Genomic DNA, 24,499 nt, shown 5'->3' on the forward strand with positions numbered 1-24,499 from the left:
ATATTGGTACAGTTAATGCAGGCGCGGATCCATTTGGGGGGTGGGGTAAATTAAAATTTGCTCTACATTTTTCTTTTTATTCCTTTTTTTAAATGAAAACTTGTCGGTTTTGGGTGGGGAAATTTCCTGTTTCACCCCCTCTGGATCCGCGCCTGATTAATGTCATGCAGTGCCCACCACAGTCATAGTAAATACATTTTTTTTTATTTAGTCAGCACAGATAAAGTGTGCTACTCCAAAGAAGGAGCTTCTAGCGATACCATCGTAAAAGCAAAATATTTACATTGAATAAACAGAAAAACAGATTAACTTAAGTTGTACCATACAATAACGAATAAGGAATTAATATTCATATATTAGGGGAACGTGTTCACGAAGGCTCTCCAGCGATTTCTATCTTGTGCCATATGTCGGATTCCGCTCGTTGTCGATGTTCCGCTTCTACAGATCTTCTCCATGTTGTTCGTTGCCGTCCAACATTTCGTCTCCCTTGCGGATTCCATTGCAAACTGGCCTTTGCTATGTTGGAGATGTCTTTTCGCAGCGTGTGGCCAATCCATGACCATTTACGATGGCGGATTTCGTGGGAGACGGGAGTTTGGTTGCTAATTGACAGTAGGTCGTCGTTTGCGATGCGGTTTGGCCAAAATATTTTGTTTATTTTGCGCAGACATTTATTTACAAACACTTGTAGTTTTGTTGTTAAGGACTCAGTGACTTTCCACGTTTCACATCCGTAGAGAAGCACCGACTTTACGCTAGAATTGAAGATTTTGATTTTGTGCCGCTTATAAATTTGTGAAGAATTCCAAACTTTATGCACTACGAGCTCGATTTATTCTGTTTGCTGCATCTTCATCTGCGCCTCCATCTTTACTTATGACGCTGCCAAGGTAGGTAAATTTATTTACGTTTTCTATCTCAGTGGCGATTCTGAGCGACTTGGTTTTGGCGATGTTGATCTTAAGCCCGACCCTCATGCCACACTCTTGCAGCCTATCGATTTTTTGTTGAATGCCGTCCAACGTGTGTGACATAAGGCATATGTCGTCCGCATAGTCAAGGTCATGTAGCCGTTGGTTCAGGTGCCATTGGATTCCATTTGGTGCCTCGCTGTTTATTGTCTACTGATGGTATCGAATGCTCTTTCGAAGTCCACAAATACTAAGAAGAGCGGGGAGTTGTACTCTGCGGACTGTTCGATTATTATGCGCAATGTATTGATTTGGTCTACACATGATCGATTCGGTCTAAATCCACACTGTTCATTTCGAAGAGATTTTTCAATGGTTGGCGAAATTCGGTCTAAGATGATCATTGTGATACCTTCTCGATAGGGTTCAACAGAGTTATGCCTCTCCAGTTCCTACATTCGGTTAAGTCTCCCTTTTTGGGTAGTGTTATTATTACGCCTTCTTTCCATTCGGTAGGGAATCTGCATGATAACACGCTTCTTTGACATGTGGCCATATATATGTTATGAGGTCAGGGCATGTCTTCCAGAACTCGGGTGGAATATTGTCGGGACCAGCAGCTTTGTTGTTCTTGAGCTTAGTAAATATATGGGGAATAGTAAATAGAAAGGAATATCGGGAATTGGCACAACGAGATCCAAGAATTGTGGTTATGCAACAAAATAATTGGTCAATTCACAAGGTCTCCTATCATGTCATAATGTCCTAATATTTCACAATGTTTTTCAAGCAAAAAATGTCCTAAAATAATACTACTCTGTATCCAATGTTTATTGTGTTATCGTAACCAACCAGCAGAGGTATGTGGCGAACGCCTAAGTGTCGGTTAAGCCGAGCCGCCGAGTCGAGAAATATTAGAACATTATGACAATATGATGTGAAAGCAGATCTTGTGAAACGATTAGAGTTTTTTTAAATCTTTACTTTCTTTCGAATTATGACCAATATGTTTTGACCGCTACTGTATATATGTACATAGGTATGTAGGTACTTTACAATAAGAAACCGTATAATTTCAGTTAGTACATAAGTAGTTCTTTATTCATTTATACATATTATACAAGTACATACTGTATAGTATTGTGAAGTGTGTGTAATACAAGATTGTAATAAGTAAGTACATACTAATATACACTTGTATATTTATACTTACATAGATATGTATCTTAAAGCAATCTGTAAAACATTATATAGACACTCTGTGAAATTCAATTAAAGACAGTTTTGGTTTCAAAATTTATTAAAAACAATATTGAATGGGAATGATAATAGGCCAATGCCAATCAACTTTGATGTTGTATAGACATTCATAAGGTATATCAAGAATGTCAGATATTATCATTTGTCTAAAAACACGCTACTTCTTACTCCTTATGGTTAGGTTACGTGGGTTGCTCGCATTTTGCGAGTTCACTCGGAGGCCTTGTGGCCCATTGTGATACCCTTAGAAATACTATTCCCTTATGCTGAAAATTCGTATATAAAGTGAGAATAGTTTCCCTCCCTAATTTCGTTGACTATGTGATTCCTGTGATCCCCGTGGGAACCAACCGGTACTTCTAATAAATGTGATCATATTTACTAGTGACACATCTCTGAGACAGTCCAGATTATGGAAAAGAGCTCTACCAAGATGTAGTAGTCTATGCTCTTGTAAGGCTGGGCATTCACATAGAAGGTCTTACTCCTTATAGTTACAGTCAATTTGGGTGAAAGTTAGTCAATCTTGTCCGAGAACAAACCAATTACAAATATGGACGTATTACCATAATATTGATCATAGCTTCTGGCAATTAAATTGAGTTATGACTACATGTATGTATATGTTTTTAAATTGTTTTGTTTCTATAATATCATAATATTTAATAAACTAGTCCAAAATAGTCGAAACCGAAACCCCAGTTTTAAAATTTGTCAGTTTTTTATAAAATTTAAGTCCTGACAATCTGCCTAAGCGGCATTCACAATAGTGCAAATGATCAATAGGCTCCATTTCAATATCCAGGAAATCGTCGTGCTCCTCCACATCATCGCAGGCCTCACCAATCCCGTTTTACCACGATTTAAACTAAATCCACTTCTAGTGCATCAAACTCAGAGTGAGCGAAGTGCTGGTTCTATTGCTTGCGAGATAGTATTTCAATGTTTTTCAGATATTGTCACGGATACATTAGCTCCATGCGCAACATGAGAATCAAGATCCAGGAGCAGTGAAGTAAGGGTTACAAAAAGTCTTCTTAAGAAGTCACATGATTGGAAGTTGCTCCCAAATATAGAAGATGGTCGTATGGTTAAAGTGTATCTATAGCAAAGTAACAATGGAGTGCTCAACTATAAGTCCTTATAGATCCGATGTAATCGAACTACGAGTAAATTTTGTTGAAAGGCTCCCTCAATATCCAGGAAAGATACCAATGCATATTTCACATACTCCATAGTTTTCTTAATACAAATCACAAAAGAGTGAAAAACTATCTCTATGGGCTTAACTTCAAATAGGCATGTTGAGAAGCAGATAATATAATAGGTTTGAACGACACTCTTCATTGAACATCAATCATCATTTCTAAAGTTTTGAAAAGCAAAGTAGATAGACTAATGGGTCTGTAATTCTACTTTTGGTCCTTGATCACGGAAAATAAGATCGCATATGGCTAATCGCAAATATTCGAGTAAGCTGACAGCGGTGAAGACTTTGCATTGTCATACGGTCAAATCCAACTGTAGAAATAAATGGTCTAATGGAACTGTACAAGATTGGGTTGTGTTCGGTTCTGGTTCACTACAATACCGATGAAATGAAGTCTTGTATAATTTGCGAGTTGATGTTCGGTACTGGCCTTGGTGTTGAGGGAGATATCAGTTAGATCGTGTTGGGTACCGGGACACTGAACGGACGAACTTGCGAGTCGAGGATCGGCACCAGTTTCGGTTTTAGAATAGTCTGATACTTATGCGGGTCGTGGAAACTACTGACCAATTCAATGAAAGCAAGGCGGATTGCAAGATGTCACGTTATATTTAGACATATAAGAACCAAACTTGGTTAAGTACAGTCTGATGATATTTTTAGGGGTGATCACAGGACACTGATGGCACAACGGCAATTCAGATTTTTGAAGTATTTGTCCCAGACTAAAATAGACTTAAAGATATCACTGGTTGTAGACTGTATTTTATATTTTCTGTTTCATTGAAGAAAATTAGTTAGTTGACTTTGTGATGGGTATAATGTGACTATTTATACCCTACACCACCATAGTGGGGAGGGTAATATGCGTTTGTGCAGATGTTTGTAACGCCTAAAAATATTAGTCTAACATCCACCTTAAAGTATACCGATCGACTTAGAATCACTTTCTGTGATGTCCGTCCGTCTGGCTGGCTGTCTAATTTTGTATATAATTTGGTACATATAATTGTTTCGGCCCAAGGACAGAGACTATTGAAAATGGCTGTAATCGGTCCATTATTTCACCTAGCCCCCATTTCACCTAGCCTCAATGTCCTCCCGAAATTGAACTTTATCGGTCATAAATGTTTAATTTATATTGGTATCTCCACAAATTCCGATTCAAATAAGTTTTATATATATACGGAATTGATGGTACCAAATTTTATTATGATCGGTCCATAATTGGTCATAGCTCCCATATAAAACCCACTTCCGAAAATCACTTTAATATGCATAAATCTCCTAAAAATATTGGTATACACATAAAATTCAACATAAATAAATTCAACTTTTATATAGACATAAATCACAGGACCTAATTTCATGGGTCCATAATTGGTCATAGCTCCCATATAAGGCCCATTTCGAAAATCTCTCACGAATATAAATTATTGAAATTTTAAAAGAAAAATGTTTTTGCTCATTTACTTAGTGTAGGGTATTATATGGTCGGCCTTGACCGACCATGGTTTGAGCTGAGGTGTTTTCGACCTGCGTTTGTTCAGCTTTCTAGCGCTATTGGGGGCCAGTGCGTAGCCCCTCAAATTTCGTCACCTCGAGTCTCAATTTTTTTTTTTTTGTAAAAAATCGCCAATAATCCAAATGAGCTGAAATTTTAAATGTTAACTGTCCTTGAAAAGATTTACAAAAAATACGTAGTTAAAGAGATATTCAGGTTTATTGAATTATTTTTTTTTTATTTTGCTTGATCTTTTTATGTTTTTTTTAGGCATTACGGGCCTGATATTTATTTTTAAAATATCAGCTATATTGGCGATAAAATTCTAAATAAAAAAACTATTTTCTAAAAGTTATCTCGTCCCCATAAAAAGCTATACGCATCCAAAGTTGGAACATGTAAAAAGTTCCTTATTTTTTACGTTTAATCCCAAAAAAAGTCTTTATATTTTTTCTTTTGTAGAAAAAAATTTCTTCTGAACTATATACAATTTTTATATGATCGGGAAAGATAACTTAATGCAAAAGCGTGTAAAGTAAAATTTGGCTCACTTAAGGGACATAAAACCAGACCAAACTTGGCCAATTTAAAAAAAAAATATTTCGGTTTGAATAAAAAATTCTAAAAAGGAAAAGCACCGATCCAGAAAAAAGCATCATATTTCTATAACCCCATATGTTGCTTAAAGACCTACAAAGTTTTTTTTTAATGTCAAATGGTAAATATCGTCACCGTAGGCACTTTTCTAAAAAATCTCTGTTTTTGGAACACATTTTCCCCGTTTTAGGAATTTCGGTATTTGAAAATAAAAAATGTCAGAAATTCGAACGCCATTAATTTAAGGACATTTGAGTCTATATTAGTTTCAAATTTTGTTATGATATCTTTAACCCTTAACATCTTACTTTAATTCAAATTTTATAGTTTTCTTCATGGAAAATCATCATATTATAATTTTTTTAGTTTTTAAGGTAAAAGTCGTCCCAGAACTTTATAAAATTATTTCATTTTACTAAAATATCAATCTTCAAGTCTTAAGGTTTTCCCCAATATCAAATGCTTATAGAAAAAGCCTTTATTTACTCCTCACAAGTTCCACGAACCTTGCCTCCTTTGACAAATTTGTCCGTTTTTTCATATATTGCATCCTCAGCTTAGCTTCAACCATTTCGTAACAATATCTCCAATAGTTCCCGAGTTACCGAATTATTTTCAAAAAAAAAAAAAATAATAAACGTTTCTAAACCAGACATTTCTTTTTTACTCTATAACAACTTCTGTAAGTCCTTACAGAAGTCCATCGTTGTTTTAGTTACATCAAGCTAATGCTTTATTTAAGTCCATGATTGTGAGGATACATGTAAGCAGTTGCCTTCAAAGACTTTACCGGCTTAGAATAATTAGTTAAAATGTCAATGAATAAGTGGAGAGTCATTATATTTAGCATTTTAAAGTCATTACTTGGTAATGAACGTTTTTTCTAAGTGATAATATTAATTATTTTACTGATATATTTATAGATGTTGTAAAGTATTTTGTTAGGAATTACTTTCTAGTTTTATTTAGTAATATATTTCACAGGCTTTTCCAAGTTCTTTAATCATCCTACTTTAATAAAATATTAAAATGATAAAAATTGTCCATACCAAGCATTAGTGCTTCCACATTTAATTAAACTGATCTTATTCAAATTTCACACAGTGTTAATTACAAAAAATAAATAATAAAAAATAAAAATCTGATGATTTTTCTCATTTTGTAGACAGACAACCAGTAGCTTTATGATTTACAAGTTTAAGGCAAGTCAAACGCAGAAGCTTTAAACGCCTTAAGGTTTTTCTGTATTTTTTTTTCTCTTCTTCCCCAACAATGTTTTCATTTGTTAGTAAGTGCGTTGTTTTTATTATGAAAAAAAATGTATAAGAAAATATTAAATAAAAAAAAATTATAAAAAAACAAGTCTTCAAGACCTGCAATTAGACGCCATTGAATTTGAAAAAAGAAAATGCGTATGTGAAGAAGATTTCAAAGAAAACATCTTTACCTTTTTATATGTATGCAGGTATATTTTGTTATATAGATCTGGGTATCTAACCAATCAGTTTTGTATATAAACTGAGATGGGCAATATAAAGGGCTGATATTATGGCGTACATGACAAATTTAAATTTGTAAACAAAAATATTCATATTTAATTCAAAATTTAGGCTACAGCCGACGGTATACGATAAAGTGAAATATGGACTAATTAGAAATATTACCACTTAAATTGGAGCTTCGCTCCGAAAAGAGTCGAATAACACTTGGCCAAAGATTGTCAACTCAGGATCAGCTTTTTGGGAAGGGGAAGTTTCTCCACAGGAAAGAATTTTCAACAACAGCAGCAGCCTAAATCTTGTATATTCATATCGAGCCCTAACAGCAAAAATATCTTAAGTGTAAATGCAATATTTATTATACCCTACACCACCATAGTGGGGAGGGTATTATGCGTTTGTGCAGATGTTTGTAACGCCCAAAAATATTGGTCTAACACCCACCTTAAAGTATACCGATCGACTTAGAATCACTTTCTGAGTCGATTAAGCGATGTCCGTCCGTCCGTCCGTCCGTCTGGTTGGCTGGCTGGCTGTCCATGTAAACCTTGTGCGCAGAGTACAGGTCGCAATTTTGAAGTTATTTCGATCAAATTTGCTACATATTATTTTTTCGGGCCAAGGACCAAGCCTATTGAAACTGGCTGAAATCGGTCCACTATTTCACCTAGCCCCCATACAAATGTCCTCCCGAAATTGGACTTTTTCGGTCATAAATGTTTAATTTATATATGTATCTCCACAAATTCCGCTCCAAATAAGTTTTATATACACAAAATTCATGTCACCAAATTTTGTTACGATCGGTCCATAATTAGTCATAGCTCCCATATAGACCCGCTTCCGAAAATCACTTTAACGTGCATAAATCGCTTAAAAATGTTGGTAAACACACAAAATTCAACATAGTTAACTTTAAAATAGACATAAATCACACGACCTAATTTCATGGTGATCGGTCCATAATTGGTCATAGCCCCCATATAACCCCACTTCTGAAAATCACTCAAAAATATAAATTATTGAAATTTTAAAAGAAATTTTTTTTTGCTCTTTTACTTAGTGTAGGGTATTATATGGTCGGGCTTGACCGACCATACTTTCTTACTTGTATTTTTAGTTACATTTTATTTATTTAAATTGTGTTGTTTTTAAAAATGGTTTGTTTAACAGCTCTGCATTTAGTCACATTATATGCATAATTAATATGCAAAAAAAAAACAGCCATAAAAAGTGCAGACGTTAACGCCTTAAGTTCTGCAATCATATCTGGAACTCCAAATCATTTTTGAAAGATTGTGTGGCAACTTAAAAATTTAGGCCAACAATAAATAAGTTGAATATGGAATATGAAAAACATGTTGTATACAGTTTATTGAAAAGCTTCTGAAAAAAACTGAAATGGCTGCAAGCTTTGATCGCATCACACATAAAACAACAAAATAAAGAAGCTCTTTGCCACAAAATATTCTTGTTGTTTTGTTGCATAAAATTGCAATAAATGGCTGGATAAAAAAATAAAAATAATTTCCCAAAAAATTAAAAAAAAAAATTAACTTCTTACAGTTTTTCTTTTCTTTTGGTATATAAAACCTATAATTAAGATAATTTCTTTCATTTATGCACATTTTGGCAAAATAACAAAAAGAACTCGATTCATTGATCGAAAGCTGTCGATTTGAGTAGGAAAATGAAACATTAAAAAGAAGAGTAGAAAGAAGTCTGCAAAATAAAAAGGCGCAAAGGCGTGTACGTTTCCTCTACTTTATACAAATTGCACAAAATTAAAATAAAATAAAAGCAGAACAGCAACACTGCCTTAAAACATTTCAAACTGATGTGATATGATGTGATGTGCTGCCAAGTGATGATGTGTTGTCGTGTCTTTAAAACTTAACAAAATGTTATAAAGAGCTGCCGTTTTCTGCTGTGGATTTCTTTTTTTTTACTTAATTAGTGGGTTTCCTTTAGCTCTTCTAAAAAAAATTCTTTTTAAAATCATTGTTTTTGTTTTCTTTGCAAAATAATTTTTGTTCTATGCTTAAGGCTTAATTAGTCTGCATTGCTAAATACAAAATAAAAGAAACATCTAAACATTTGAGTTTAAACCCTCTGTCTGCTGAAATAATTGCTGTTCTTTGCACTCTAAACAAAGTGTTGCCTTCTACTTTTCTAAAATCACAACTATGAAATATGAAATTATGATAATTATCTTTAACTGTTGCAAGAAATATTTATTAATTATGATAATTAAATGAATAGAAATTATTATACAATATTATTTTATGGTAGTTATTATACTAAAAGAAAAAAAAAACAAGAATTACTTTTTATTAGAACATGTGTTGGATATATGAAGTTTGAAGAAGTGGGTTATAGTGGATCCTTAAATTGCCTATAACTGAGGAAAAGTTTTAGAACTGAAATAATGTAATAAAGTTCTAGCTTAAGCATTCTTACCAAGTGTTGGGATACCCACACTTTAGCATTTTAATTCATTATTTTAATTGGAGACAGTCCTATAATTAAGGACTTAAATAGGTTTTTTTGGAGTTCCCTAAAATAACTATTTGCATTAAATTACTCAAAACGCTCATAGATCGTTTAAACTCACAGAATTCATTATGAGTACAAATAAGGCATGTCAAATTCTAGACTACATATTGCTTCGTAATAATTGTACAAATTTCCGGATTTCAATTGGCTTCATCAGAAAGCAAAGGAAATGCTTTCAAGGACTACAAGGTTTACATGAAAGGACGACGGACGGTCAGAAGATATCAGCTCAGAAAGTGATTTTGAGTCGATTCATGCACCAATATTTTTAGAGTTTACCAACATCAATATACACTCATAATACCCTCTTCCAAATTATGCAATTGAAGCGGTCAAACCATCCTTATTTAATGACAGCAAAAAAAAATCTAAAAATTAGAAACAAATCAATAGCGACAGCAATTGTTCGATCCAACAGTAATGGTTCGAGTATGAAGGAGTTCGTAACAACTAGTCATTGATCTATGATTCATTTTCGTAACACAATAACAAAACAAGTCAGAGAGCTATATTCGGCTGTGCCGAATCTTATATACCCTTCACCAAATAATACTTCAAAATAAAAATTTTAAATATTTTTAGGTAAACAAAATTTATTTTTTTTCCAAATTTTTCGAATTGTTTTTTTAAATTTTAAAATATTTGTTTTTGTTTTTTAGTATTTAGCGAAAAAAAACTTTTGGTGAAAATAAAAAAATTAGAGTTAAAAAATTGTTTTGTCCGATTATGACCCATTGTAGGCCCAACTTACTATGGTCTTATATACGTCGTTGTAATGGACTTTGAAATATCTATCATTAGATATCCATATTGTCTATATTAATGACTTAGTAATCCAGATATATGTCCTGGTTTTTTCCTTATATCTCAGCCATTTGTGGACCGATTTTAAATAACAACCGAGCCGGAAGAATTCTGGCTCGGTTGTTTGTAAGTTATTGTAAGTTATTTGGGGGCTTCGGAAAGTTGATTTCAACAGACAGACAGGCAGACGGACATGGCTTAATCGACTCCGCTATCTATAAGGATCCAGAATATATGTATATACTTTATAGGGTCGGAAAATTATATTGTGGACATTACAAACGGAATGACAAACTTATATATACCCTTCCCACGAAGGTGAAGGGTATAATTAGAACAAGATACGAGTAGTATGGACTTCACTTCAACTAAGATGCTTCAAAATGGAATAAATTTTACCTACAATTCCAAAAATGCCTTTAGTTAAAAAGAGTTACAAAATTCACTGTTGTAACAATGCAGCTTATGTGTCAGTGGTCGGCATTCATAGCCACTAGGAGTAGAAATTTACAGAGACATGTTTTCAGATAAAGAAATACAAGCAGAATTTACTCTCAGTGCAGACGTATTTATACTTGCACAAATGTCAAAAGTTCTCTTTGTGTCGGCCACTGTTTAGAAGAGATTAAAGAACACAATTTTAAGAAAGAAATAAAAGCAATGGAAGTCGGTGTTTAACAAAGAAAGAGCAAAAAATAACGTAGCCTACAACCACTTTCAACTTATCATAGAATCGGTCACTGAGCCAGCTGGGTAACAGTGGACAGTGACAGATAGTAGCTCATCACTCATTGACATCCTGTAAAAGTCTGAAGTTCAGTAGTATCATTTACAGCTCTTAGCGTGTACAGTGACACGTGATCTTTCTTACAGAGATCCTCAGACTACATTTGTACAACCCTAACATGGCCGAATAATCCTTGCCAACTTGAAGTACACCCCCGTTTCCCTGTGATATGTCAGTAGTCTCCTAGAACCACTTTTCAGTAGTGACAGAATGATGACTTCTGTGATATATCCCTTAGCTCCTGGGAACGTTGTGTCGCAAGTTCGTTCTCATTTAATTGGACATTGAAATCCCCTATACTCAACACAATCTAACCTAGTATAGTCCCATTAATCCACTTAGAAGCATTCTGCAGACGTCCACTGTCATGGATCTCCATGATCGATAAGTAGTCTCCAAGATCCGCATAAGTATCAGCCTTTAGTTGAGACTCAATGATGGTTTCAGTGATCCTTTACCTCTTAGTTGAGTCCCGAACCTTGTCACTCAAAGTTTGTCCGAGTCATCATTATTTCCACGTAGAAATGACCAGATACCCAACACAATTTAACCTTGTACAGTCATATTAGCCAACTTAGAGGCTTTCTACATTCCTCCACTACGATGAATTTGAGCCATATTCTCATCCAGCGCTGCCTGGTTGACAACATAGTCTTAACTTCCCCTTAGTGACGTTAATAGTTATCAGTTCCGATGTCTGCAAAACCGCAAGAATCTCAGCAAAGAAGATAGAGAATTTGTAGGGAGGTCTGTATGAACTTGTAGTGTGAGTTTCCTCTATAGAGACATCAGTTCCGTGCCTGCGTTTATATTTGATCTGTCTATAAAGACAGAGCACGCTGTTCTGTTGTTCTATTTTCAGGACTTAGTACGTATAGTTATTTGGGAACTCAGCTACAGGATCGTTAGACTGCACTGACAGTTTTTTCTAATAACATTTTGGTTCCTGCCATGTCCAATTTTTATTCTATAGCCCTTGATACCTTACAGTCTGCCCTGTTCCCCATGGTCAGTCTGTAATATATTAGATTCGCATTATTATCACCCTTCAGCAGTGACTGATCTATGATACCTCGCCTCATATTTCAGCTCTGAACCTTGTCTCAAAAGTTCGTTCATGATCATATTTAGTTACACATGCAGTGCCCTGCAACACAATCTAACCTTGTATGGTCTAATTAGTCCTCTTAGAGTCTTTCTACAGTCCTGCATTACCTTATATTTGAGCATATGGCATTAATAGTTATCAGTTCCTAGAAACACAGCGTAGAAAACATTGAATTCGTAGGTATATCTGTATGACATCCTACTTTCAGTTTCCTCTATGAAGACGGCACATCCAGTGCCTTTTTCACAATTCCATCATTTATAATCCTCCTGAATACAAAACAGTTTTTTTGGGAGACAGTTTTTCTGGATTTTTAAATATCTATTAGTATTCTTTGACATTTTACAATAATATATGAGAGTCGTTGGGTTTATGCTATGATATTGTTTTAATACCCTATTAAATTGTATATATTGTTACGAAATTGTACTTGAATTCAAATATAACGATTTTAACACGGCTGATTTAAAAGTAGCCTAATGCTTTCTGTAATAGCAAACTGTAACATATCTGTGGGCATTATTAAATAAAAGCTTTCAGTTGATTTGATCGTAAGTTGGCAACGCTGTTTGCTGCGACCGTATATTCGAATTCGAATATTCAGTTAAAGAACATTGTAGAAAGTACACCACAGATGGCGTATGTATTAGAATGCTCTAGAATATACGAGCTGTGACAGTTGTGACAGAGGTTGCAGTAGTTAGTCAGTTTATCAGAGACGCTATTCAAATAAACATCAACTGAGTGCCTTAAAGTGTGCTGTACTTTTCAAGTGAATTCGTGTACATTATAAAGTGTGTCTGTATTTCTGCGAATTTGCAAACGTGTATAAAAAACATTGATTGACTATTTAATTCTGTTGTTGTACATTTTAAATAAATAAAGAGTTGTTACAATTTTCAAACTACTAAACGGCTTTTATTTGCAATCAAAAGTATCCTGTTTATTTAAAGGAAATAAACAAACGTTTTGAAAAGGTTAAAACGTAACAATATTCTAGGTCCTTTTTAAATTCTAAGACGATCTAGCTATGTCCGTCCTTCTGTCTGTCTGTTGAAGGCACGAAGGACCTACAGAGAAGGACTTAGTGAGATGAAATTTTCCAAATATTCTTTATTGATCAGAAATGTTTGGTATTGAAAATGGGTCAAGTAGGACAACCTCCATATTCTTCAAAACTTTTTGCAATTACAGATATCACATTGAATTATTCCTATTATAACAGAACAATTTGTGTTAAAAATTGTTCCACGATTTTTCCTACCACCCATATAAAAATCTTTCCGGAATATGGCTCTATGATATATAAATGTCTATAGAATAGTGGTATCAATATAATTTGGTATTGAAAATAGACAAAATCTGTTATACAAAATGTAAAAAAATCGGTGTCAGTATTGTATTGTTTATAACATTTTCAGTTTCTACATACATATATTCGAACAAATCGAATATTCAGTCGAACTCTATTATTTATACATTTAGTGCCAAAATTTGATGTACTTAGATCTATATATAGGATCGACCTGTTAAACAAAATTTCCACCCGCTTATTATCTTTATACTAAATAAGTTTTCAGACTTTGATAAATGTCTAACAATAACCAATATTAGTATATGCTAAATCTGTATTTAAACCAAAAATACAACTTCAGTCCATATAAATTTAATACCCGTTTTGATAATAATCTTTAAATTAATTAACTTTAATTTATTTATTAAGTAGATTATAATTTTCAAATAATTTATTTATTTATAATCATTATCGGCGGTTTGATTTCTTTTAGCATTTTGTATTAATTATCAGTTGTTAAGGGATTGTTGTTTGATACACGAGTAACAACCAGCCAGCCAGCCAGCCAACCATCGATCGATCTATTCATCCATCCATACATCATGATTCGGTAGCTTTATTTTGTGTGAAATATTTTAGTTTGATAAACATCATTTAGGTTTCTTTTGTTAAGTGTCACTGAATCTTTTAAAAATATCTCAAAAATTTACATATACCAACATCGATTGATTGTTGGTTTAGCTTATTTATCTATATTTGATTTGTGGGGATTTATGAACGAACAATAGCCGCGTTAAATATGTTTAGTATTTATGTAAAAGTGATAAAATTCATTTATAATCATGAATTTAAATAAATAATTTACCAAAATTTTGTATCATGTTGTTAAATGTCACCAGAAATTGTAAGAAATTAAAGATAAAAGATATTAAGAATAATAAATTTATAAGTATTATCTTAAATTTTAAATTTATTATAGTAAATTAAATAAATTTTATTTAAATGCAAATTTATGTTTTTTTTCTTACAGTTACTTTCAACAAATCCTACACAATCGCCTCAAACAGGTGACACTCCTACTGGACAGTCATCGATGACCAGTCCAAATGCTCCAGCCCACAGTCCTGGCCAAGAATGTCGTGTCACTACAGCCACCGTGCCCGGTTCTGGCAATGCCAGCAGTGGTAATCCTGCCGCAGTTGGTGCCGAGGTTTCAACAGGTGCTCTTAGTCCGGATGCTTTGTCGCAGCATTCCAACAATGTGGCAGCATCCAACAATCCCTCTGCCAACACAAACCTGGAAAACACTCCACTGGGCTCCAACAGTGGCGGTTCGGCGGGGGGTTCCGGCTCCTGCTGCGAAAATGGCCGTCCCATTATGACAGATCCTGTGTCGGGACAAACCGTATGTTCGTGTCAGTATGATTCCGCACGTTTGGCCTTATCCAGTTATTCTCGCTTACCCGCAGCCAGTGTTGGCGTCTATGGCACTCCATATCCCTCCACCGATCAAAATCCCTACCAAAGTATTGGTGTAGATAGTTCAGCATTCTATTCGCCTTTGGTAAGTTATAAATTTGCTGGAATTTTGTTAACAAAATATTTATGGTTAAAGTCCTTCTGCAACAAGAGCTAGGCAATGGGCTCTTTGAAGTTAAAACATGACTACTGACCATCAGTAGCAGCAGCAGAAGTATTAGAACAAAAACCTAATTTAAAAAAAACCTTAAACAGGAAAAGGAAATTTATATGACAACTATGGCAAGATGCATGCATATGCATGCATCTGTGTTCGGTTATTAAGTATAAGTGAGTGTTAGTATGTGTTTGTGCGGTATTTGAGTGGCATGGTAATTTATATGGTTGGTTATTGTGGTGTCTAGGTCTTGTTTATCGTCGTTGTTACTATTGCTGCTGCTGCTCGTGCTGTTATTTTTATAGTCTATTCTATGGAAAATAAATTAAAACTGCAAAAGGTCGTCGCTAGTTTGCCATTAGGCTTTTACTCTCCTCTAGCGCTGGTTGTTCATCAAATGGCCGACAACATGCAAACTTGTTTATGCATGTGTTTAACAACTAAAACTGCGACAATAAAAAAAAAGAACAGCCAGCCATCTACAACTACAAGTAGTAGTAATAGTAAATGACATACAGTATTGGCACGTGCTATTAGTACAAATAATAAAATACATAATCGTATGATTAAGCATTTTTTCATTCTATGTATTTAAAATGTTTCGTTTATCACTATGAAAATATTTTGTCATTCCGTTTGTAAGACATCAAATTATTGGTCGTGGACCCAAAAAGTATTTATATTCTGGAACTTGGTAAAAATATAAGACGATCTAGCTAAGTCCCTCTAACTTGTCGTCTGTTGAAGGCAGAGGGAAGGAATTGTTTTTTAATATTTTTAATGGATCAGAAATGTTTCTTATTGAAAATGGGCAGGCAATATCGGTCAAATAGAACCAGAGTTCTGAGAACCACGAGTGAGTTCTGAGTTCTTCGGTTTTTTTTAGAGCCGAGAGCCTCAACGAAGCGATATGCGGAACGCTTGGTGCCTTTGGTTACTATCAGAGCCTGAATTGGCCAGGGGAGGTGCAACTTGAAGACAGGAGGATACCTTCGCTAGCCCTCAATGGGTATATGACTTAGTCGCGTCCTGGGAGGTACTTGGGGAGAAGTCCAGAGGTACCTCGTCGCTTTCAACACTAGACCTTCTGCGACACCAATAGCATGCAAACTGGCCTGGCCCGGTGTAATCATCTGACTAGACTGGGTTGCAGTAGCTTTCGACCCATCACAGCCTGTTACCATCGCTGTGGGAGTTGGGTCCCCGGAGATTGTAACATAACTTTTAAATGCATGAATCTAGCAAAGTGAAGTTTACCACTGATATTCTGTGCCGAATCTTATATACCCTTTACCAAATTATAGTTTAAAATTCAAAATTTAAATATTTTTAGGTAATCAAAATTAATTTTTTTTTAAAAATTAAATTTTTTTTTCGAAATTGTTTTTTAATTTTTTTCAAATTTTGTTTCTTTTAATTTATTAGTAAAAAAAAATTATGACAAAAAATTTTGTTGGTTAAAAATAAATCGGGTTAAAAATAGGTCAAAAATCGAGCTTGTCCGGGTTTTTTCCTTATATCTCAGCCATTTCTAGGCCGATTTTCTTAAATAGCAACCAACCCGGTAGACTTCCCGATATATTAATTTTTATTTTATGTTATATTGATTTCAACATTCAAACGGACAGACGGACATGTCAATATTGACTTCGCTATCTATAACGATCCAGAATATACATATATACTTTGTGGGGTCGCAAATGGAGAGCTTGAGAATACAGCAAAAATCAGAAAGTGCAATAAATACAAAAGAGGATAAAGATAATACAAATGCAATCTACACCATTGCAATATTTTAGTAATAACAACAACTGTGATCGAATAAGACAAATTTACAGTGATATTTTATTTATTTTTGCATACATTTATTTTAATATTTTTAAGTTTTGTGTTGTGTTGTCTACTTATACAAAAAACTGAGATATATTTTATAAATGATGTACACTTGACAAAAAAGATTATATGTAAGTAAATTTGTTGAATATGTATATTATAATTATTGTTGTTATTGACTAGAATTTTTCCATTTGTATATTTATAATGTTACCAGATTAAAATAAAATTCAATCCCTGAAGAAGTTGGAAATAATACCAACGAAACGTCGGATTATATTGAAAATTATATAAATAATCTTTTATTTACATCAAATCACTGACCCTGAAAGCCTGTATATAGGAAACTATATAACTATCTATGAAAATTAAAGAAAAGGTCGATTAACAATTATACATAAAAAATGTAGAAATTACCAACGGAATGACAAACTTATATTTCCTTTTTTCACACCCTGGATCCGCCACGCATGAGTCCCCAAATAACTTGCATACAGGATTGATACATCAATATAACCGCTATAGCCGCTATAGTTGCTATTTTAATTCGGACAAATCGGACCAAAGATATAAGCAAAACACTACGAATACTTCGATTTTTTAACTACATTTTATCTATTCCAGGATTACTAAATTTTTAACATAGACAATATGGATATTTTGAGTAAATCTCCTTAATTTCTGTTTAGTGTTACAGATGTAGAAGTGTTTTACACAAACTCATGGATATATTTATCTATGTCCGATTTGTATCATCTCTTAGGAAGCAATACAATTTATATTTTATCAGGACTTATCTGAATAAGTGGTGATCCGATAGATTTGATGATAGTGTAGTGGACTATCAGTCTGAGGCTTGCGCGTTTGTTCCAGCCAAATACTGTGGGGGTTTCTGCAGACAAGCCAAACAAGCAGTTTGTGCTAAAAAAAATTACAAACTTAGATGCCACCTGCTTAGGTACCTGCTTTTGCAAACTCATTCGCAATAATATATTCTTGAATATGCCAGTGTATCGAAACACAGATGATGACTCCCGGAATTATTTTATCATTGCGAAGTAAAAAACAAGTATGATAGATATATTCGGCTGTGCGGAATCTTATATACACTTCACCAAATTATACTTAAAACTAGTAAGAAAGTATGGTCGGTCAAGCCCGACCATATAATACCCTACACCAAGTTAATGAGTAAAATTAGTTTTCTTTTTAAAAAACAAATAATTTATATTCATGAGTGATTTTCGGAAGTGGGTGTTAGACCAATATTTTTGGGCGTTACACACATCTGCACAAACGCATTATACCCTCCCCACTATGGTGGAGTAGGGTATAAATATTTTTATTTAAACAAAATGAAATTGTGTTGTTTTTAATTTTTTAAATTGTTTTTAAATTTTTTTTCCAAATTGTTTTTAAAAAAGTTTTTTCCAAATTTTTTTTTTTAAGTTTTACCAATTTTTTTTTTAATTTTTAAAAAATTTATGAAAAAAAAAATTTTTTGATGAAAAAAAAATTCGGGTTAAAAAATATTTTTCCAGATTTTGACACATGGTCCAACTTACTATAGCCTTATATACATCGTTGCAATGGACTTTGAAATATCTATCATAAGATATCCATATTGCTATATCCAGATATAGATAAAAAATAGGGCAAAAATCGAGGTTGTTATGTTTTTTTTCCTTATCTCAGCCATTTGAGGGCCGATTTTGTCGATTTTAAGCAACTCAGCCGGAAGAATTCCCGACATATTGATATATGAATCGTGTAAGTAAGTTGATTTCAACATACAGACGGACATGGCTATATCTACCTATAACGATCCAGAATATATTTTGTGGGGTCGCAAATGAAAAATGTAGAAGTTACAAACGGAATGACAAATTTATATATACCCTTGCCACTCATGGCGAATTTTCGACAACAACGATATAAAATACATGGGAATTCTGTCGTTTTCGAAACTCATAATATGACTGTTTATGTTTTACTATTCAGTAGGATGTATTTAGATTTGGAGGCATTACTCCATGAGGATTGTTGTCAAACTCAACAAGAGCCTACAATATCATTAAAAGCTACTCAAGCAGCAATTTCAAAACCTTTGCGAGCAACAGTATTCATTCACAAGCAGGAAAATTGGGTACCATACGAATTGCAGCCGAGAGACCTGATGTTTGAACGCTATAAAAGAAATAAAACTTTTGCACCGAATCATTACTTGCGATGAAAAATGGATCCATTACGATAACCCGAAGCTTAAGAGATCGTACGTGTAGGCCGGCCAACCAGCCGAATCGACATCAAGCTAAATATCCTTGGCAAACAGAGAAGGTAATTCTCTGTATTTGGTGGGATCAAAGGGTCCTATCTATTATGATTTGTTAAAATCTGACCACATCATCACGTGGAACCTGTATCGAAGGCAACGCTTTTTAATTATGAATGGCGGTGAACTAATTCTTATTCGATTTTATTTTCTAAGATTCTGCCTTTTTATGCATTTAAGCATTCTAATATCAAGCAACTATAACGTAGTCAAGTCATTTACAATAAAATTTTGTAAAATAATGTATATTGTCTTGTTGTTGTTGCTGTTGTTGGTTGGTTGCAGTTGTTCTTGTTGTAGCTGCTGTTTTTGGTTGGCTGGTTGGAAAACTTATTGCATTTTCACAGAAAAATAAAAACAACAAGAACAAGAATTTAAGGTTAAGGAAAAAAATAAAGCAGAAATGCTTAGACAAACTAAATACAAAAAGGGGTAATAAAATAGTTTTGAGTTTAAATTTCAAAGCAGAGTATTAGGCTTATTAGTATTTTATTTTATTTTAATTTTCGTTTAATTTAATTGCTTTTGTTGTTGTTTCGATTTTCATCATTTTTTTTATTTGGTTTCATTTTATTTTATTTCTGGCAACCATTAATTTGCATGTCAACATTATTTTAGCAAATCGAATCATTATTATGGCTGGTTGCAGCTCACTCAAAACTCACTCATACAAAAAATGTTTCTCTGTCCGTCCGTCCGTCCGGCCGTCAGTACGCCTATTGGTTTCATCTGTATGGATAAACAAATTTGAATATGTTAGTATGTTGTTATGTTTTCATGTATTTATGTCTGTCCGTCTGACTGCCTTTCTATATGTCTGCTAATGCCGATGGCTGTCTTGTTTTCATCATCAAATGAAATTTGATATTTTTGTCGTTTCGTTTTTTAGCTTTTTTATTTTTTGTTTATTATGGTTTGGTTTAAGCCTTAGCTAAAGGAAAGAGAGAAGAAAAAAAAGTTTAATGGTTGCCCTTGTTTTAAATACCTTTAGTTGAACTTGTTTATTTAATTTATATATAAATAACGAGTATAAAATAAAAAAATATCTACTTATAATGGTTATTCATTTAAGAATGAATAACTTTTGCATACACATTATATTTTTATAAAGAAAAATTTCATAAATAACAAAGAATTTTAAACGTTTAAGATAAAGCAGTGGCGTTTGGTCATTTAAGGGGTCAACTCTCCAATAGATTACTTCTGGTGGGTAAAATAACTGCTTTCTAAACTAAACATTTAAAGTGACTACTTTCTTGGTTATTTAGAGACACTTAAGTGACAAATGACCTCACGCAAAAATTAATATGAGAATTATATCAACACAATTTATATAAAACCAGTTTGTACGAATTACTCATAAAATAGTGTAGTATAAAATAAACATTTAAATCGTCTACACTCTAGATTACTTGGAGACAGTTAGGTGACAATTGTCTTCACGCTAGATTACCTGGGATGTATAAAGTAACCAATATACTTCTATTTGCTCAAAAAATTTAATCTTTTTTAATAATTCAAAAGAAGTAAAAATTTCTCACAAATTAAATTATTTAATGATCATAACTCCTAGAGAGAACAACTCTCTGCTATTCCAAATGACCTTGAGCTAATTGTGACCCTCCCCGCCCCCTTTTTAACTACGTCCTTTTGAAAACTCACTATATTAGATTTCATAAACATATCATAACGTTTGTTCTCATATTTCATTGAATTTTATAAAGCCTATTAATTTGTACTCATATATGGACTATAAAATTCAAACCTAACTTAACAAATTAAACATATTGCTTAAACGGTTTTAAAAACCATTAATACAGCCGCAATTTAATTGCTTTAGATTTTTCTATCTTTAGCTTAAGCTTAAAGCAGTTACCCCATATAAAAGAATGTCATCTTTTAGCTTTTCGTTTTTTTTTCTTCAAAATAATTTCTTATATTTCCTTAAAGAAATCCCTTAATGAAGATTTACCTTAATGACTGCTAATGGCAAATACTAACAGTTTGTTAAATGTTAAAACTTTATCGTTGGCAGACAGACAAGTTTTGTCTTAAGGAAAACTTTAGCAATTTTAAAAACGTATAAAAAACTAATTGCTCTGGGTATTGAGGAAAGTTTTCTTATTGTTTTTCTTATAAGAAGAAATAAGAAAGACAGGAGAAAAACAAACAACATTAACTATATATAATAAGCGGAATGTTCAAATATAAAATTAAAACTTGCAGTGTGCTAAATTGCAAGGAAGTTAAAGAGATGTTATCAAACAAAATGGGGGAGTTAAACGAATTTGGTAAACACTACAAGTTATTTGGTGGCATTAATAGAAAACAGTTTGTTTTATTGAAATATCAAAAAATGACATCCCGTAATTGATAATTAGATTTCAACTGAAGCTTGCTAAATGATTTCTCTATCATGCTGATATTATTTGTCAGTCTTATCTCAATTTGTAATTAAATCTTCAATTGCGAGTTTTCAAAATATGATAATGTTTATTAAATGATATTTTATAGGCAAGAATATTCATGAAAGATCATGTACACGTAAGACCCATTATCTTCAGAATACGTTGTATGTGAACTTTGACCTTAAAAGTGAACAAATTATTTAAAAATTGATTGCGTTTTAGTATTGCTTCCAACTTACTTGTTTCCAACATATATTCAATATTGATCGTTTTCTTTTATTTTGTTTCAACTTATTCATCCCTATTCTAGAAAACACGTTTCCAAAATCAGTTCATTGTAAATTAGACAAACCTTAGACCTTAATAGAACAGCTAAGGAACAGCTAATTTCAAAATTGACTGCGAGTTTTAGTCGTTTATCCAACATATGGAATTTTCATAATTATTTACAGTTCTCTTTTATTTTTTTAAACTTATTCAGTCCTATTCTAGAAAACACGAGTCCAAAGTCACTCCATTGTAAATTGACAGCGAGTTTTAGTGGTTTTTCCAACTTATTAAGCTTTGATCAAAACTTATTCAGCCCCACTATAGAAAATGCGCGTTCAAAGTTTCAATAAAGATTCATTCAAACTTCTAGTCATTGGTAAATTATTCCAATTTGTGGATAAAAATTTTAAACAATGTTTATTTAATTAATAAATCTATGACATTTTCTTGCAAATCCTTTGTTTCGGAAAAGAATTTCGTTACAATTGACTGGTAATTACACATCCTATAACATGAGAATTTTATTTGATTATTTTATTTTGTTGCATTAGAATTGCGAATCTTAACATAACTTCCTACTAACTGTAGGGTTATTGTAGGTATTTAAGAAATATAAAAATGTCTTTTATTAATTAAAACAAATGAGCACACAAATTATTAATTTTATTATATACTTAGCAAGAAATTACCAAAAAATAAACCTGAATTGAAATATGAAGGAGTCAATATTAAAGAAATTCTGCTAATTAGATATAAATTTGCTTTAAAATGAATTGTTGGAACGCGTTTTCAGAATACCAAAACTAAACAGAGAGCAATATAGAAAAAACACTTTTAACTTAACAGAAATATTAGAAATTGACATATTATAGGATTTAGAACCGAGTTCGGCAACCTTAGTCACCTGGGTCCGAACGTCATCAGTTTTTTCTATACACACAACACGAAGATCAATCAACCAAGGCATAGACTTTTTTAATAAATTAAGGTTTGCTGTTGAAAATCTATTATTCCAAAAAGAAAACTTCTACAAAATCTGAAAAACTGTGTTTTTTTAGATTTTTTGCCTTATTTAGGGTACCAAGACCTGGGTGAAAAATTCCCTTTGCAAGATAATACTGAACATATTGGAGCATACAAAACAGGTTCTAATTTTTCGAAACCTACTGTTTTGGTACGTTACCTTTCAGAAAAATATAAACACATATTTGTCCAATTCACAACATAGTTGTATGTTGTACGTTGTATTATACAACTATTGTGGTTGTGAACACAGATTTCGCAAAGTCGCGACTCGTCGTAAGTTTACCTTGTCAAGCCTTTAAAATGCCAAAAGAAGAAAATAAAAACACATAATTTCAATGTCTATTAATATGTAAAATTAATAGCGCAATCGAATAATAGCAAACTAATGATTGCATTGTGTAAAAATGCAAACAATTGACAAATATTTAAAACAAATTATCGTTTTTCATAAATTAAAGAAATCAACTGATTTCAGTGTTACCGTTTGGTTGTTATTTTACACTAAAATAAGTTTATTTTTTTGTTTATGTATAAATATGAACTTTTGGTAACAGTCAAACTTTCATACAACATTTGAAAAACATATGTAAAAAAGTTGTAGATGTTGTACAAAATATTTACATATATATAAATTATCAACAACATTTGTACAACTATTGTACATTCAGACGACTTATAACTCATACGACTGTACAACGTCAGTTGTGAATTGAACAATTTTCTGTATAAGTATTTGGTGTAAGTCTTAAAAATGCTGTATATTTTCAAATGTTTAGCTTTTATTTTGAAACTTGAAATATAAATTTATTCAAAGTATTGGCCATTGTTAGCTATGTCATTTTCCCATCTTTCTGGCAACATATGGATTCCAAGCCAAAAGAACTACTCATCTTTTGAGGCCAAAAACGAATCAAGCCAATTACGGAAACAGGAGTATAAGGTGAGACAAAACTTCCCAACCACTTCTTTGTAAATAGTTTTTAACAGATATTGCAACATGTAGCCAAGCTTTGTCATGATGGAATATTACGATTTCATGTCTGGCCGCATATTCTGGGCGCTTTTCGGACAATGTTCGCTTCAAACGTACAGGCGGTACAGGTTCTTCATGATGGTCTGGTAATATTTCACCAGCTCATAATATATAGGATCATTTTGCTCCCATACACACGGAGCATTACCTAAGTGCCATGTATATTTGGCTCTTACTCTTCGGGTTATCATAAAGGATCCATTTTTCATCGCAAGTAATGATTCAGTGCAAAAATTATTTTTTTTATAGTGTTCAAGCAGCATTTTAGACATCCAAAATCTTCTTTCAAGGTCGCTCAGCTTCAATTCGTATGGTACCCAATCTGCCTGCTTTTGGATGAATCCTGAGTAACTCCCAAGTTTGCCAACAATCATCTTTTAGTAATACCTCCAATTCTTGGTCGTCAGCTGCACTTCAAATTAAAGAAG

General features: G+C 33.0%; 1 protein-coding gene across 1 annotated transcript in view; it reads left to right on the forward strand.

Moving 5' to 3' along the window:
- ara (araucan) overlaps positions 1-24,499 on the forward strand; it is a 71,197-nt gene that overhangs the window by 23,607 nt on the left and 23,091 nt on the right. Inside the window, exon 2 of the mRNA XM_065504671.1 lies at positions 14,564-15,097. Within this exon, the coding sequence (XP_065360743.1) occupies positions 14,564-15,097 (534 nt within the window). The remainder of the gene's footprint in view (positions 1-14,563; positions 15,098-24,499) is intronic.

This window comes from Calliphora vicina, chromosome 3 (genome assembly GCF_958450345.1).
Source record: "Calliphora vicina chromosome 3, idCalVici1.1, whole genome shotgun sequence".
Taxonomy (NCBI): Eukaryota; Metazoa; Arthropoda; class Insecta; order Diptera; family Calliphoridae; genus Calliphora; species Calliphora vicina.